The 18,758-nt window shown below is 43.1% G+C and overlaps 3 protein-coding genes across 3 annotated transcripts; all 3 read left to right on the forward strand.

The window, feature by feature from the left end:
* The first annotated feature begins 1,801 nt into the window (after window positions 1-1,801).
* LOC102708398 (HIPL1 protein) lies at window positions 1,802-6,890 on the forward strand. Its single transcript, XM_006664728.3, has 7 exons — window positions 1,802-2,009; window positions 2,078-2,235; window positions 2,800-3,588; window positions 3,677-3,893; window positions 4,834-5,012; window positions 5,818-6,059; window positions 6,218-6,890. Exons 1-7 carry the CDS (start codon window positions 1,865-1,867, stop codon window positions 6,591-6,593), a joined length of 2,106 nt encoding a protein of 701 aa, XP_006664791.2. The 5' UTR covers window positions 1,802-1,864; the 3' UTR covers window positions 6,594-6,890.
* A 749-nt stretch (window positions 6,891-7,639) lies between these two features.
* On the forward strand, window positions 7,640-10,048 carry LOC102708676 (beta-glucuronosyltransferase GlcAT14A). Its single transcript, XM_006664729.3, is given in 5 exon segments — window positions 7,640-7,910; window positions 7,912-8,308; window positions 8,398-8,473; window positions 8,565-8,680; window positions 9,451-10,048. Coding segments are annotated over 5 exon segments (1,290 nt in total). The 5' UTR covers window positions 7,640-7,724; the 3' UTR covers window positions 9,966-10,048.
* Window positions 10,049-10,448: 400 nt separating this feature from the next.
* Window positions 10,449-13,142, forward strand: LOC102715162 (vesicle-associated membrane protein 722-like). The gene is made up of 6 exons (XM_006664184.3): window positions 10,449-10,478; window positions 10,615-11,178; window positions 11,855-11,996; window positions 12,123-12,243; window positions 12,351-12,413; window positions 12,512-13,142. The coding sequence occupies exons 2-6, from the start codon at window positions 10,989-10,991 to the stop codon at window positions 12,653-12,655; spliced, it is 660 nt and encodes a 219-aa protein (XP_006664247.1). The 5' UTR covers window positions 10,449-10,478; window positions 10,615-10,988; the 3' UTR covers window positions 12,656-13,142.
* Window positions 13,143-18,758: the final 5,616 nt, after the last annotated feature.

An 18,758-nucleotide genomic window follows, 5' to 3' on the forward strand; every position in this document is an offset into this window, starting at 1 on the left:
AATTTTACTCGTGAACTATTTTGGCCCATGGTTAATCCTGACAGTATTTTTGGTCCAATTTTCACAGTGAAGAAACTATGGAACCAAGGGTAGTAACAGAGAGAGAGAGAGTAGAAGGTTGGTATAGTATTCAATTTTTAAAAATAAAATGAGAGTTGGCGGTGGACTGACGGCAGATTTAACGTGCATGCACTGTTTTTCTTCAAAGGAGGATGCATGCATTGTGATGACAAATGCAGTCCGTAGCAAATTAAGCAAAGGGGCACGCGCGCTGATTTTTGCCATTGAAATTGTCCGGCCGGCTTGAATGGTGCGTCAACTTGCTCGTTAATCAACGTCCGTCGCTCCTTGATTTCTACACCCTAGCTGCCTTCATCACCTATATACATATATAGATCCTACTATATAATAATACATATCTACCTATATAATATATAATAATATGTACATATGTATGTGCGTGTATATAATAATAATACGTGCGTACGTACGGCAGCGATATATATATATATATATATATATATATATATATATATATATATATATATATATGTACTAGCTAGTATCTCCAAAATCAATATTTGCACGACCCATCGAGAAAACCAACCAACAAACAAGAATATATAGAATATGAATAGTACAAGCAACAGTTGCAATACAACTGGGAGTATATTTTCTCTCTCTCTTTCATACAGGTATATATGCCGGTGAAATTTTGCTTATGAAATGATGATGGATGCAACCATTTCATGGTATTTTATTAAATTATTATTATAACTTTCCTCAAATTATTATTGTCAGGTAAAATCTTAATTTGTAAGATGAACATAAAGATGGTGGCGATCGAGTTGGAGTTGGTGACTGAATGAAAAGAAAATTAAGGTGGTGGCCCAGGTAGGAAGTAGGAAGGCACTAGTCAGTCAACACTTAGTGCCACGTACTGTATCCATCCCATTTCCATCCGATTCGATCAATTCGTAAAAGTTGAACAAGAAAATGTATTATAGTTTGTGAAAGTATAAGATGCTTTTAGTTTTATATCAAGCTTATACTATTGGAACAGGAAACCGAGTGTCTTCTTTCTTCGATTACGATATGCTGGTGAAATTTTGTCTAACATGTATGAAGTGATGGTGGTGGGTACAATGATTAGTGTTGTTAAATTTATTTTTAGAACTTTCCTCAGCATTATTATAACATGGCATGAGGAAGTAAAGAAACGTACTAATAGTACTTGTGGTGAGCAAGATTACTCCCTTCATCCCACACTAAAGATATTTCTATCACTTGCTATTTGGTTTAAAATATAGTTCTTTCTTCACCTATCTCATTATTTCAACCAATTATAACTATTCTTTATTTATTTTTTTCTAATTTTATTTTTAAAGTACTTGTGGTAAGTACCACTTAATGTCATAAGCTTAAAAAATACACGTTTAGGTCCTCGATCTCATTTTAATGTACCATCCTGGTTCAATCCGTGGTTGAACGCATCTGACCGCCGGTACATTTGACGGGGTCGGGCGCAAATTGGACCGAGACGTTACATTAAAAACAAGATCGTGAAATTAAACGTGTATTTTTTAAATTCATGTACTTAAGTGGTATCACGCCATATCGGCCATGTGCTTTACTCTTCTTCTTAACTAACCACAGATTTTATAAATAATAATTATTTCTATCTATTTTTTTCTTAATCCATGTGTCCAGTTTTTTTTGAAAAGAAAAAAGATTACGGAGGGAGTATTATACGAGAAACAGACATGAGAACATGTCGTTGTGTTGTGGGGAGAGACGGAGAGGGAGAGGGAGAGGCTGGATCAGTCTCCGTTCACTGGGATGCAAGTATGGACTGGAGCGATGGATGAGTCGCATTAGTCAACTTACCACTCCATTCCATTCGACTCCACGCTCACCAAAGATGCGCCGCCGCGGCCTCCTCCTCCTCCTCGTCTTCGTCGGCGGCATCCTTCCGGCGTCCCGTGGCCTGCCGCTATGCACAGACTCCAGTCAGTCAGTCAGTCACAAGTTCATGTCCACACTAGCTACTTCTTGCTCATGAGCTTGCTGATTGCAGGGCCACCACTGGTGCTCAACAAGACGCTCACCTTCTGCGCCTACGCCGGGGCCAGCTGCTGCGACGCCGCCGCCGACGCCGCCGTGAACAAACAGTTCGATGCCATGAACGTCTCCGACGCATCCTGCGCCGCCCTCCTCAAGGCCATCCTCTGCGCGGTACTCCTTCCTTTTTACTACTCCATCCATCTTCTTCAATGACATCCTTCCTGCGCTGGATACTCGAGTCACTGCTGCTTACTTTACTCAAGCAGTCAGGTCAGGCACACCATACGCCTGTTCGACGGTTTGCCTCACTGGATAACCTGGTCCCAGATCGATTTGCTTGTCTTTTCCTGACATTTCTCACTCGGTTGCTATTATGTCATTTTTTAACATAAAAAGGGAAGATTTTTGTTGATACCAAGACAACTAAATCAAGGTTACTACTATTCATGCCAAAAAAGAACATAGATAGGGATCATCATCTCGACTAGTTCATAACTTCACTTACAATTGAACTGAGATTCTTTCATTTTTATCAAATTCACTTCTATATCTAATGGCCACACTACTAATACAGTTATATTCTTTTCTTGATGTAAATTTAGGTATGCTCTTTCTAATTTGGTACAAAAGATGCAACCTTTGAGTACTATATCATAATGGAGTGCAGTGTATTGATTCAATTACGAATACTTTCTTTTGATTTCTATGTGAAGTTTGCCTCTGTTCCATTTTCAGAAATGTAATCCGTATTCTGCTGAGCTGTTCAACGCCGGCCCAAACATCCGGACCATCCCTTTCTTGTGCAACTCTACCTCATCCACTTCTGCTCAATCAAAGGACTCCACACAAGACTACTGCAAACTAGTCTGGGAAACTTGCAAAAATGTGACCATATCCAACTCTCCCTTTCAACCACCTCTTCAAGGCAGTACACCACTTCCCAGTTTACCATCGAAGCTTACTGATGATTGGCAGTCTGAAATTGACTTCTGTAAATCATTCGGTGGTGCACCTAATGACCAGTCTGTTTGCTTCAGCGGGAACTCTGTCTCATTCAATACCACGCCGCCTTCACCCTCTCCTAAAGGGATATGCCTAGAGAGGATAGGTAACGGATCATACCTTAACATGGCTCCTCACCCTGATGGGTCCAATAGAATCTTCTTAGGCAGCCAACCTGGGAAGATATGGTTGGCAACAGTTCCTGAGCAGGGATCTGGAGGCATCCTGCAGTTTGATGAGACAAGCCCATTTGTTGATCTAACCGACCAGGTGCATTTTGATTCGCAATTTGGGCTCATGGGCATGGCATTTCATCCCAATTTTGCAACCAATGGCCGCTTCTTTGCCTCTTACAACTGTGATAGGACAAAGTCACCCAGCTGTTCTGGTAGGTGCTCTTGCAACTCTGATGTCGGCTGTGATCCATCAAAGGTTGGTCTGGATAATGGCGCTCAACCATGCCAGTATCAAGTTGTTGTATCAGAGTATTCTGCTAAAGGTTCTTCATCAAATGTTTCTGAGGTTTGCTCATCTAGAGACACTTCTCCATTCATGTCTAGTTATTCTCCATACTTCATTCATGCGCATTCTTATTTTCGCCTTTTGTTAGGTAACATCTGCTGATCCATCTGAAGTCACAAGGATCTTTACCATGGGGCTGCCTTATACATCTCAACATGGAGGTCAGATCCTCTTTGGGCCTACTGATGGATATCTCTACCTCATGATGGGGGATGGTGGAGGAAAGGGGGACCCTTTTAACTTCTCTCAGAACAAAAAGTCACTTCTGGGGAAAATTATGAGGCTTGATATTGATAATGCACCAAGTAAGTATTCCAGAAGGCCAAATTTTGTCATTTGTTGATGGATTTATCTATTTGGAATCACATTCCTGGAGTTTATTCAAATTCTATGTTTGCGTCTCCATCTTTGTTCTTATTTTTTTCCTCATTTTATTTTACTTGTAAATGTTGGCATCAGTACTATAGGACAAAATGACACTTGTGAGTCCTAATCACCACCTTCAGTGGGCATATTTCAATAATTTCTCTCTTCTGTGCCAATGCCCAATTGTATTAAGGGCAACGCTTCGGTGCATATTACTTATAATATAATACTGCCAGTAGAATAATCTCGTTCATTGATTTAAAAGGGTATTTTCGTACTTTGATTAATATTTGATTTGTATTTATTATTTTTTTATCACATTATGCACGGATCAAAAAAAGCCCAGCAAGGCCCACTTACTATCACAGTAAAAAAACGATATTGCCCTCTTAGAATTCTACCACACCTAAAATTGTTGGTAGTATAATTTAATCACAACCGTCCAACAAAATTAGATCAGCGGTCTGGATTAAATTATACTACAAGTAATATGCACCGGAGTCGGCCCCTTGTATTAAATAATTGAACTACTGGGCATATTTTTATTTATTTTCCTGTCTAAAGAATGTGTTAGTCAAGGATGTCGGATGGTGAGTTGAAATATACTTCAGAATCCTCAGACTGGCAGCATTATCATTCCACATGAAAATATTAGGTTACGTTGTTCATATGGTCATAGTTAAGGGACCTTGCAGATGCAGACAGTTATCACTTGAGAGATTCATACCTGTCAATACAAATTTAATATATTGCAGGATAAACTGGTCTCAGTGAAAGTATTTTGTATGACAAACTTAAACTTCTCTCCACACAAAGAAACACTTTGCAATATGTGGAGCATCAATATGTACTATAATTGATAACTTGGTCCCTTTACAGGGCAGGGTGAAATTTCTAACCAGAGTTTATGGGGAAACTACTCCATTCCAAAAGACAACCCATACACAGATGATAGCGCCTTAGAACCAGAAGTTTGGGCATTGGGTCTTAGAAACCCTTGGAGATGCAGCTTTGATTCTGAGAGACCTTCCTACTTCTATTGTGCTGATGTTGGTCAGGTAACATTCAATACTATGAGCAATAATGGTAATTTGCTACATTTCTTAAGTTCATCATATTATAGGTTAACAGCTGATGCAGTAAAAGCAGTGCTGCTTTATTACTTCTTTTCTTTCGGGAAATGATCTATTTTACTTCTTAAGATATGGTATCAGTCTACCTAGCCTCCACAACTTTTTTCCAGTAACTAGTTACTACCTTGGATGGTGGTTCTACCACCTTGGCTGCCTTGTCATCAGGTTTTTCCATGTTGGTTGTGTTGTCCTGACATGATGCCAAGTGGGAATGTGGCAGATATGGTGGCAAAACCATCTTCAAGACATTAAGTGACTCAGCTTTCATAATTCAGGGGGCAAGTGACTTAGAAAATATTCAGGGGGTTCCGTGGACCAAACAATTGTTCAAGGGAGTATATTGGAATTTGTCCTGCCCTTTTATGGGTGGTTTTTGTCTTAGTTTGGTGTCCTTGAGGGCTGTATTGCTTCTAGTCACCACCTAGGAGCTTAGTCTTGGTATGTAATCTAGCTTGACCATGCACTCATAATTATCAGTACTTGATAAGCATTTACAGATAAAGGCATGAAGGCAGGATAAATGCATAGCAGATGGAAGTCAACTGTTCATTCTCCATACGACACATTTAGCACTTTTTTTTGTTCTTTTCTGATGGCAAGCTTTTGTGTTCTAAGACAGCGATAACTTAATCTCATCAAATTTGGAAAAAAGAAAAGTCAGGGTATTACAGATCCAGTATGTGCATTTTGCATGCAATTTATCATTTATATTTTGAGTTTGTGTATGTAGGATCAATACGAGGAAGTAGATTTGATCTCCAAGGGAGGAAACTATGGCTGGCGTGCATACGAGGGCCCCCTTGTTTTCCATCCACCTTCAGCGCCTGGAGGGAACACATCCCTCAATTCCATAAACGCCATTCCCCCTATCATGGGCTACAACCATTCTGATGTCAATAAGAACATCGGATCTGCATCGATCATAGGTGGTAATGTTTATCGAGGATCTACAGACCCCTGCTTGTACGGAAGGTAGGTACTATATATATAGTTCATCGATCATTGACATTGAGGAAGCATACCACATCTTGCTTTATTGCGGAACTTTAAACTAGTAGTAATAGGAGTATTTTGTGCAGCACAAGTCCCTGAAATTCTATTATGTCACAAGATGTATCATGTGTTTTCAGGTACTTATATGCTGACCTGTACGCATCAGCGATGTGGACTGGCACAGAGACTCCAGAGAGCAGTGGGAACTACAGCTCCAGTCTGATTTCATTCAGCTGCTCCAAGAGCTCTCCCATAGCGTGTGACACTGCTGCTGGGAGCCCCCTCCCGTCACTTGGCTACATATATTCCTTCGGCCAGGACAACAACAAGGACACCTACGTCCTGTCGAGCAAAGGCGTGTACCGAGTTGTTCGGCCCAGCCTCTGCAGCTACACCTGTGCAACAGAGAAACCTGCAGCCAACACGCCCCCTGCTGCTTCGTCGGCGGCATCTGTGACAGAAACTGGAGCTCTTCTGCTGTCGGTTGTTGTGTTCTGGGTTTTGGTAAGATAGTATCCGTCTCCTATCCTCACATGTCTTGGTATGAGCTGCAGATCAACCTGATCCTACATTACTATGTACTGGTAGTACATATATTCAGATGCTACATATGGTGTGTGCAAGTAATAAGTCATCAGTACATATATAAATTGAGAAAAATAAACCTTGCGCTGTTAACTAGTAGTCGTGATTTCGTTCCTGAATCCTGATGCGCTGCGACTATCATTGTTGCCTCTATCGGGATTATGTATCCATTGATTGATGTCTTATGCATCGATACTCTCTCTCCCATGGCACTAGCAACGAAGAGCATTAGCGTCGTCTTCATCACTAGCTTGAGGTATCTCAGGGCATGTTCCCGAATTCAGCCTCGTGTTAGTACTATCCAAAATTTTTCAGTTCTTAAAGTTCTATGAGGCAATACCTAGTTCCACTCTACCACCATCTTACTAAGAAGCGTTCTATGTCCAACATTATCATTAACCATAATCATTGTTGGAGGTAACTTGCATTGTGTTTTTTTTTTTACTTTTGGTTGGAGTACCGGTGACTATTCTGGAGCCATTGTATGGATTGAGATGAGATTGAATGTGGATGGCTTGTATCCAAAAGGCCAATAATTAAGAAGTTATTGTTTCTTAGATTTGACAAAGGCTCGCATGCCTTTAGTTGTTTGATCCCAATGATGCAGCAACCAAATCTATAGCTCAGCAATTTAGATCTTCTTTTAGTGCCAAGTCCAAAGGGTCACTGGCATACTACTTGAAAAGTTACATTTTTTTACAAGAGGGTCTCAAATGTAGCTGCTAAGACTATAACACTAGTGTTTAATGAGATGTAATCCACTGCAGCAGCTATGCTATAAATTTTATCTTGATAGGTTGCTCGATTTTAATCGTAGGGTTTAATAAGTTCTATTTTCTAAGTACAAATTTAGGAACTAGTAGTAAATTTAATTTTTACACGATGTTTGGTTTAGTTTAGTTGGTTGGGGTAGATGGAAGTTTAGGTGACCTTTTTTTGGCCAAATGGGAACCATGAGATGAGGATGGAGACACTACACTGGCTTGGCTTGACTCGAGTAATACAGTTGCCTGCACGGGGCAGGGCGGCGCGGGGGCGGGGCCCATGAGATGAGATGAGATGAAGCCCGCCGCTGCCGCCGCCGTCGACCGCCGCTGGCTGCTCCCGCTCGCCGTCGGCTCCGCCCTCTCCCTCCTCCTCCTCGTTCTCCTCACCACCATCCCTCTTCCCCTCCCCTTCTCCTCCTCCGCCGCCTCGCGCTCCCCCAACCCCACCCTCTTCGTCGAGCACAAGCTCTCCCCCTCCCCCTCCCCCCTCCTCCTCCACATCGCAGTCGCAGCCCCCACGCTTCGCCTACCTCATCTCCGGCTCCGCGGGCGACGCCTCCGCTCTCCGCCGCGTCCTCCTCGCGCTCTACCACCCCAGGAACCTCTACATCCTCCACCTCGATGCCGAGGCGCCCGACTCCGACCGGGCCAACCTCTCCGCGGACCTCGCCGGCCACCCGGTCATCGCCGCCGCCGCCAACGTCCGCGTCGTCGACCGGGCCAATCTCGTCACCTACCGCGGGCCCACCATGGTCGCCAACACCCTGCACGCCGCCGCCGCCTTCCTCTACAAGGAAGGGCAAGGGCAAGGGGACCCGGCCTGGGACTGGTTCATCAACCTCTCCGCCTCCGATTACCCGCTCGTCACGCAGGATGGTAGGTACTTGCCCCATGACTGACTAGAGCCCCCCTTGCCTTGCCTTGCCGACTCTCACTTTTTGAGAGATTTGATGATTTTGCTGCAGATCTGATCCATGTCTTCTCCAACCTGCCTCGCGCTCTCAACTTCATCGACCACACCAGCAACATTGGGTGGAAGGAGTATGTTCATTCTTCATCATTGCATTTACATTGGACAGCTACTCTACTCACTCACATGCATCATTCTTCTCTTCTTTGGCCTGCTGCGCAGGTATCAGAGGGCAAAGCCAGTGATTATTGACCCTGGCCTCTACATGAAGAAGAAATCCGATGTCTTCTGGATACCGCAGCGGCGGAGCGTCCCAACTGCCTTCAAGCTCTTCACAGGTGACGACATCACATCTGCTGGCTCTAATAGATGGCACTAATGCTGTTTCTTCCTTGCTTGTTCATTAGGGGAAAAAATCTACAATTTCCCACAACATACAGTAAAAAACTATTCTTTGTTCTAGTATCTAGTGTTGATGATATAATTGAATGTACTGAGAATTAAACCATCTCTTTGGCCATACTGTCCAGTTGACTAATTTACTGACCTTTTGGCTTTTGTATTGGACATTTAAAGAAATATGAGGCTCCTGGAAAGTAATGCATCCAGTCCTGGGCTACAAACTTTACTGATTTGCTATCATCAACTTCAAAATTTGGCCCCTTTTTCTAGTTCATGTCCATTTACCTGCCACAAAAATCTGGTTTTTCCTTAAAGAGGAACCATTTTGTTACTGCTAACTAGTAAGTTTATGTGATCGCCTAATTATTATATGTATGATCTTAGTAGCATTCCCAAGATCGAAACTGCTGTTTGTTGCCTCTAGAATCTAGAACAACTGGATTCTTCCAATGGCTCTTATATCTCAGATGCAAACACTCTGATCAGACAACAAGATAGCACTGCCAGATACTGAGAATTAAGATGCAGATATAGAGTCCACCCTCTCAGTGAAAACAAAGGCATATGATTTATAAATAGCAAGCACAAATTTGTTTAATTATTCTCCTTCCATCTAGCAAAACCGGTCTTGTATTCCAAGAACTTGTATGAAATGAGATGATTTAGGCTTTGAGTGGATGCATCTGATAATCCTACCACATTGCAGGGTCTGCTTGGATGGCGCTATCTAAGTCATTTGTCGAATACTGCATATGGGGCTGGGACAACCTTCCTCGCACTGTGCTCATGTACTATGCCAATTTCATCTCTTCACCAGAAGGCTACTTCCACACTGTGGTCTGCAATGCTGAGGAGTTCAAAAACACCACGGTGAACCATGACCTGCATTACATATCATGGGACAACCCTCCAAAGCAGCATCCACACTACCTCACAATTGAAGACTTGGACAGGATGGTTGCTAGTGATGCACCATTTGCTCGGAAGTTTCATGCAGATGACCCGGTTTTAGACAAGATAGATGCGGAGATCCTGTCCCGTGGGCCGGACATGCTGACTCCCGGAGGATGGTGTGGAGGAACACGAGAAAATGGAAGTGACCCTTGCTCTGCCATTGGGAATACCAGTCTCCTTCAGCCTGGTCGTGGAGCTGTACGACTGCAGCGGCTTATGACGTCGCTCCTGTCAGAGGAGAAGTTTCACCCAAGGCAGTGCAAGTGATGTGTTTCTGACTCAAGGCTCTATGCATTAGACTGCTACTGGTGATACATGGTTGTTCTGACTCAATAGTTCACCATTTTGTCAGGCAGCTTCCATTTAACCTGTGCAATATATGTTTTAGGACCACGCCACAACATCGATCTGTTTCCTCTATGCTGATATTGTATCATCCGTTTGTACAAACACGAGATGATGTGTTACCCACTGTCTAAACTCTAAAGTGAAGCTTGAATGCAAAATTGAAGTTGGCGATCGGTGTATTTCGCTGTCTACAGGCGAGTGACATTGTTAAGGATACTGGGGTTGTTGCATTTGCATACTATGTTATGTGTTAAGAATAGTACGATGGGTTCGGACGTCTGATTTGATTGATCATGACTAGTGCTGTTCATTACTATGTGTGTTAAGGGGCAGGATGTCTGGGCCTTAAGGTTGTACCAGGCAGAAGCAACAAAAGTTGGGTGGATCAAGGTCTTGTTATGGAAGTTAAGAGTAGAAGAATTTGTTGCAGAGGTATTATTATTCATCCTCTAGATTTCCAAGAACATTACTTACTACTAGGAGTTAGTTAACCATGTGAGGTATTCATCAATGGACTTTTAAGCACTTTGTGATTCTGATGTGAATATGTGATGTCTCGTGTTTCTAGAAACACGGAAGATGTTTGTGCTTATACCGAGACCGAGTCTAATATAAGGAAGGAATAGACAAGTTAGGAAGGAAGGTCGTCCAAGAAATTAAAACAAAACACATAAATTGACGCGGGCGGGAGACGACGACCAACGGAGAACTACTAGAGGATGGACGGTTCTGATCAAAAGTCAAAGCATCTAGAACTTCATTCTCTCCGTTGATTACCACAGGGAAAGGGAGAGCAGCAACTGCGACGCGACGGCAGGCGTTTCATTTTGATTTGCTTCCATCCTTCCTTGTTACCTTGGCCACAACGCCCATAAGCACAACAAGGAGAAGGAGAAGACAGTAGATCTCGAAGAAGAAGAAGAAGAAGAAGAAGAGGAAGAGATGGGCGAGTCGAAGCTGATATACGCGATGGTGGCTCGAGGGACGGTGGTGCTGGCGGAGCACGCGGCGTACGCCGGCAACTTCCGGGACATCGCCGCCCAGTGCCTGCACAAGCTCCCCGCCGGCGACAACCGCCTCACCTACACCTGCGACGCCCACACCTTCAACTTCCTCATCCACCAAGGCTACGGTTCGTACACCTCTATCATCTATCTCTACTCCGTTATTAACTGTACTAATTAATCTCTCTCTCTGCCTTCTTCATTACATACTAGCTAGCTGGATTATCATATATGATCTCTTGCCAGCGACTAACTAATCACGCTTTATTTCATTTGGCCTACTAGCCACTCGTGATTGGTTTCAGGGGCGGAACCAGGCCTAGGGCAGCTATGGTTAGAGCCTAGGCCTAGGTTCATAATTTAAAGTTATGTTAAATTACCCTATAAATTTTAAAAATAGTTAACAACATATTTAGCCCTATTTTTAAAACTTTTTTGGTTCCGCCCCTACTTGAGTTCATATTAATTAAGACATGATCATCGATGTGATATTACGAATAATTAATCACGTCGTCCTAGCTCCCAATTTTATTTTCAATTGTCTGCTATCTATGTTGCTTTCAATAAGATTTTTGTTTTATGTTCAGGCTTTTTTTGGTTCTAATTATCCAAAAAGTTTGTAGTTAATTAGAGATAGACCCCTAATCCAATCCAAATAGAGCGTAACCTCACCATAAGGAGGGAATAATTCCATCCGATGTGGTTGTGCGGTACCCTAGACTGAAACCTGAAAGGGCAAGAGAAAAATCTCAATTACTTGCGGCTTGGCTGTACGAGTGAATTAAGTCTGCGGTGTGACTGCAGCATACTGCGTCGTTGCAACCGAGTCGACAGGACGGCAGATACCTCTTGCGTTGCTAGATATGATCAAGGACGATTTCAACAAGAGGTATGCAGGAGGAAAAGCAGCCACAGCTGCAGCCAACAGCCTCAGCCGAGATTTCGGGTAACAATTCATTCATTCATTTATTTATTTATTTATGGGTTGAGATAGATATATTACTTCTTTATATGTTGATGTATCCTCCATGTCTCAATGCATATTTCCTCTTGAATTGAATTGAATTGATAGTCCAAAGCTTGGAGAGCAGATGCAGTACTGCATGGATCACCCTGAGGAGGTGAGCAAGCTAGCCAAAGTGAAGGCTCAGGTCTCTGAAGTAAAAGGCATCATGATGGAAAACATTGAGAAGGTAGCTCTCTACATATAATCCATTCACCAATTGGACTCAGGTCTCTCATTCTGTTACTGATTACTAGTATTGCTTGCTATTGCATCGATGTCTGGGCATGATATCAGGCCATTGATCGCGGGCAGCAGATCGACGTGCTTGTCACAAGGACAGAGCAACTCCATGATCAGGCAAGGCATTTTGATTTCATCTATCAAAGTCACTTAATACAATTTTTCCTTGTAAAAGAAAAGAAACTTATTGTGTTGTCCTAAATTTTACATTGCAGGCTGCTGATTTCAGGCAGCAAGGGACACGAGTGCGGCGCAAGATGTGGTATCAGAACATGAAGATCAAACTGATCGTCCTGGGTATCATCATCGCGCTCATCCTCATCATAATCCTCTCCGTTTGCCGCGGCTTCAAATGCTAGCTGCTTGTTTGTTTCTTTCATTTAATTTTCACTCCACATTGTTGTTGTAAATCTGGTCTGGCACGGGAAAATGAGTTACTACTACTAGTAGTAAAACAGAGTGTTAGTAAGACTAATTGAATCGATTATTATTGGAGTAGAACTGCTTGCTTGCTTAGCGTCCAACCGGCGCCTCGTCGTCCGACGCCGACATCAACCAGGACATGTCCGTGAGCGGCGACAGGGCCTCGTCGACTTGTGCTGCTTCCGTTATTCTGACTGCATCATCGGTGGGTGAAGGCGCACTGGGCCATCCAAAGAGGAAGGCGGCCGGCCATGTTGCCGCCCCGTGGGACCTGCCGGCTGCAGCTGCTGCTTGCGGAGATTGGACTCGACTCGACGATGCCATAGCGCGCGATGTCCGTCCGAATTACACTCGATCTGCTGCTCTCCGATTCCGAGACGATGGAGGCGGCTAGCTACTCAGTGGACCGATTGGGCCCACTCACCCAAGCCCAACAAGTTTTTTTATTTATAAATATTTTTAATTAAATTAAATATTTACACAAGTATATTGTTGTTTTAAAGTTTTATACCAATAAGGACAGTTAGGGACCACATATAAAATGTAGTCATTCTTTCTTTTCTCATCATTAACGTGCGGGTTGTATGCCACATCACATAAATACTTCTCTCGTAGGTGAGGGCGTTAGGTATAGAGCTGTAATACTTTAAGATAAAAATACAGTTCGGTAAATCTTAAAAGAATAGAAACGTAAATAAAAATTATAGACACTGTTTCACTTGCTAGAACATGAGAGAGACGACGTGTGTACGCTTTGTAAGTTATAACTGATGTTGCATTTCTCTTAAAAGATTACTTATTTATACTAGAAAATATATATATATGAAAAATGTAGTAGTTGAGTTAATTTGAAAACATACGGTATATTTGTAAACAAAAATAATTTATATACATGTGTTTAACTATATAAAAAGCAAAGACAGACATAAATTTAATTTCCCATCGGTTCGATCCGAAAAGAAAAACAATGGCTTTGCCATTTACGAAAACCACCCATTTTTATTTTTTTACCGGTTGGATTTAAAAATGGTCTGTTCACCGCTGGGTTCTGATTATTTGTGATTCATGTACCCGCCGCTCATGTCCCTACTGGCTACTGGGCATCCATAAATAAATATTCACGTACGCAGGCATGCTAGCTGCGAGTAGAACGCAGGTGTAACAATATTAGTTATTAATAGTTTGGAAAGTAATTAAATTTATTTGATTTTTAAAATAACTCCTGTGTGAATATTTTTTATATAAAATATATTATTTATTAGTTTAAAAAACATGCTAACGGAAATAAATAATTAGTTAGTCAAAAAAGCTGAAAAGAAGGGGCCCATGCATTCAGCCATGAATTGAGGAGTGTCACAAATATCAGCTGAGACGTACGTGTTAGCAAGCCTGCATGCATCAGTAAATTAATGTATTTTGTTTTGGAGGTTTTAGTAGTACGAGTACGATGGATGGATGAGCTATGGTGGATTGGTCCTGAGAAGCTGGACCTGCATGTGGCCATGGCCGAGACGAGGCTTGAAGACGCAGGTGTCGTTGAGGCGGAGGCCGTTGTCCTCGGCGAACGCCTTCCATCCCCCGCAGATCATGCCGCCCATGCCGGACCCCGACACCTTCACGTTCACCCTCCATCGCCGCTCATCGTCGTCGTCGATCAGCCTCAGCTCCACGCTGCGCGACGACGTCCAGCCCACGCGCTCGCAGAAGCTCTTGCTCAGGTCCAGCAAACTCAGCTCGTACGGCCGGCCTCGCGATCCGCCGGTGGATCACCACATCTTCCTCCTCTACTCCGGCTCCGCACGACCACCCGGACAGCTTCCTCCTTTTCTTCATCCCATTCCCACCACCCCACCAGGCCGCTGCATTGCCGGACTCCATGTCATCGTCGTCGTCGACCTTGAGGCAGGCGAAGTGCAGGCCGCCCCGGACCCGGTGTTCGAACACCAGCATGTGGCCAGGGGCGAGGCGGTTGGCGCGGACAAAGCTGCGCCACCCCGTTCCCGCGAAGCACGGCTCCTGCTGGCTCTGGCCGCCGCACCGGGCGACCTCAACGTCCCACGAACTCCCCGGCGGCGTTCCGCAGCGTGGCGGTGGCGGGAGAGCCGAGGAGGCGCGCCGCGAACTTGGGTGGCAGGCACTGCATGCATGGATGATGTGATGTGATAGATCACGCCCAAATTAAACTAAATTAATCTATCTCTATACATATATGATATATATAGCCCATCATCCAAATAAATAAATATAAGTCCGTCGAATTGATCTAGCAATCAGAAGATGAAATTGCATACCAGCGTGGACTCGAAGGTGCCAGGCAAGAGGATTTTGAAGAACTTTTGGCGGCGGACGCCCTCCCCCTCCTCCTCCTCCTCCGCCATCGCCATGGCCACCACCGACGGTCGCCTGCATGCGTTTCCTGTCGTTTATCTATCGATATGAATGGAGCGGATCGAGTTTGATCGATCAAATTAAAGGGAGGGAGGAAAGCCAGCTGATAGATATGACCTACGATCGATCGGATTCAATTCATATTAATTTTCCTTTTCTTTTTTCAAAACTAATTTGTTTCCCTTTTAATTCTTATTACAGTATATGGTAGGGTCGGGTAATTTACATATTTATTGGTGTAGCAGTTATGGACTAGAAAGACCAAAATTAAGCAAACTAGGGTTAACTCCCCCGAACATGTTTTGCCGTACTCTAGGCCTTGTAACTTTTCTTTGAAGGTCCAAACAAATATAGCCATACACATACACGTGTACATATATACGTGATGTTTGTATATATATATATATATATATATATATATATATATATATATGTAGTTTCTTCTTCATCATATCTTATATAGAAATAAGTTCAATGAAATCAATATATTCCTCTCCCCACCGTGCTCTCCTCACTTTTCTCAGTTTCTTTTTCCTACACACTACCTCCGAATCCTCAGCCTCTTCTTCCCCTCACCGCTTGTATTTGGTTTCTCATGAGTTCACTCGTTGTCGCACCCGCACTTCTTTCACCGCCAGTTGTGATGGCCATGAGGTTTTAGGTCAGTTTGCCACCGGTCCGCAATGCCCCAAGCTGTGAAACATGACCTAGTGGTGGAGCGGAGTTGGATGAAGGCGAAAACAACCGATGAAGGCAAAAACAACCATTGAGATCTTGGACAAGGAGATGGGAGATGGTTAGGAGATCCAATCCTAAGGAATGGATAAGGAGATGGGAGATGGGAGATGGTTGGGAGATCTAATCCTAAGGAAGGGGCTCCAAAACTAGGTGCCATGCAATAGCGTATCGACAAAGGTATGGTCAGGCGAAGTGAGCTGTAGACAGGCCACCATGGCGGCGGGGCCATGCTGCTTAGCGGCATTGTAGGGCACCTTTCGTGCTAAGTGGTGTGGTGCACCGCATATGTTGGCTGATAACCATCGGTATCAAGCCTAATACATGTGAGTGTCGACTAATACCTACATGCATCATCTGATATCAAGAACGTAATACCCTAGGTACATGTGGATATTGGCTAATACCCGCAATTATCAACCCTAGTTCATGTGGGTATCAGCCAATACCCACACATGCCTAGCTTGTGTGGGTATTGGCTGATAGATGCATGTATCATCTTATATCGGCACTTTGATCTGGTACCTCGTCAACAACTGCAAAACGGTGATGGTTCCATCCATCCACTACCCTCAAGCATGCGGCAGGGGGAGAACATTGATGTGCTCACATCTTTCTTCCTCTCCCTAGCCCCTTCCTCCCTTTCTTGCAATTGACAACACAACTTGCATTGCTGCCTTCTAGCCTTCTTCCACAGCCACGTGCATGGAGTAGGAGGGGAGTCAAAGTGCTGCTACATTGGGAGCCAGAGTTCTAGCTAGCTACAATATTCATGCTTGAGATGTTGATAGTGTAATAGATATGACGTACCTCACACTTGTGATAATGTGTCCCTGAGAATACCACATATCTTATTAAATACTAATAGGTGTCTTAACACTTTAGAAGCATACGATAAAGGAAGTGAGTAATGCTCAAATAGGGGAAGACATCTAGTCCGATCCAGGTATGATTCAACCTATCTACTCATATTACCTAGAGTTTTCTCCAATTCTTACTTGGAGAATAGGTACCTCGGTATAAATACCAAGGCCTCCTAGGAGGGGAGGATGAAGTCTGAAGATAAACACAAGTCACACCGATCAAAATACATAGAGTTACCTCGTTGCTAGCCACCAACTTTGATCTCGTCGACTTGACTTAGAAGAGTAGTTTGCTAACATCTTGTACTTGTGGTTCTCGTTGAATAGATATAATGTAATACTAGCTCCAGCTAATATGAATATGACTATTACACATCATCAGAGATTGTATAAGAATCCCACGATCTTGCATATATCTTAGTATCGACCGAACCCTATGTGTCTGATACCGTTGTGTTGACGTCAAAATGTGAACGTTGACGCGTCACACACGAAGGCCTGGGAGTTAATCTTAGACAGCTCCAGTGCAGAACCTAAATTCTTAGAATGCACGGGCGTGCCAGTCAGTTTGATCCTGCAACTGACAAGATGAACAGTAAAACAATCCGATCAGCTATCAAGCCGATAGGTGACTAAATATCCAACCGATTGAATGTTGATGTTGCAACGGTTAGTTGATAGGGAAAACAATCGGCTGTAAAAAGCTCGGATCGGCTAGAAACTCAATAAAAATAGACTGGAATATTAAACCAACATAACCTATCAAGTTACTTATCAATCTTAGTCGATCGGACGAGCCCCTATAACCAGATCGAACCAAACGTGCAGAGATTGGACTTAACCAAGACAGTATGCAGTCGAGCATGATATGATTATAGAAAACATGAAGATCGATAAGGCTAATAAATAAACCGATGAATTACTTGGAATAAACAATGAATCATATACTGCGATCGGCTAAAACCAATTTGCATGCAATCCTCATAAACCGATGCAACATAAATAAGTGTCGATCTAACTAAATCAAGCCGATTAGTCTAGAAATAACACAGCAAAGCAATCGGCTACTCTATTGATGTAAATATGATAAGCATGTAGATCGGCAAAAACCATCGGCTATGGACGGCAGACAAACAACCAAGATCTATAAAATATCTAGTCTAGATTGCTAAGAATAATCATAGAAGATCGGACCCAACCGAGACAGTTCAAGATTAAACCTAGCAATGTCACGATAGATACTAAACAGATCTAGATTGCTATCAAGCCAATGAGCCGATGACTGGTAACTTATCGGCTGGTACTCCGATAAAACAATGAGTAAAATACATTGATCTGATATAAACCATCTGACAAACGTAATCTACTAGATCAGACCTAACCGAGACAGTTATGTCAAATAACAAATATCAAACCAACATAGATCGCCCATAGTGGTCGACCGGATCAACTCAAAACACGAAAGTGATTAAGTTGAAACTGATACGGTAACTAGCAATCACGCAACTAGATTAGAAGATCAGACTGAACCGAGACAGTTCTAATCTAGTTGAACAATTATCATGGCCCGACGGAACGATGGACTTACCCCTCCGCTGGAGATCAAGATGATGCAACCCCGCGTCAGGTGCCAAGTTCCACCGGAGTTGAAAACCTCGGATAAGAGGGTGGCGATGCGCCGAAAATATTTGATCTAATTGATGTGTCGATCTTTTTCAATGACCCGAGGCATACATATTTATACCCTCGGGTGGACAGTAATCCGTGTCGGACACAACTCCTAACAGATAAAAAGAAATAACAAACTATATCTCTAACACGACACGGTTTTTAATAGATAAAAGAAAACAAACAAGTCCCAATCGGACTCTAATCTGCTAGAGATAAAATCTAAACTAACTCTAATTAATAGATAAATTTATGCCGCCAAGCCTTGGTCTTCATGATTTCCTGTTGAATTCGGTCTCTTCCGGATAAAATATCTGTCGGCGATTGCAACTTTCTTTATCCAAATCCAATATGGAAATTTACCAAATTTTGATGTTAACATATT

The sequence above is a fragment of the Oryza brachyantha genome, chromosome 12 (genome assembly GCF_000231095.2).
Source record: "Oryza brachyantha chromosome 12, ObraRS2, whole genome shotgun sequence".
NCBI lineage: Eukaryota > Viridiplantae > Streptophyta > Magnoliopsida > Poales > Poaceae > Oryza > Oryza brachyantha.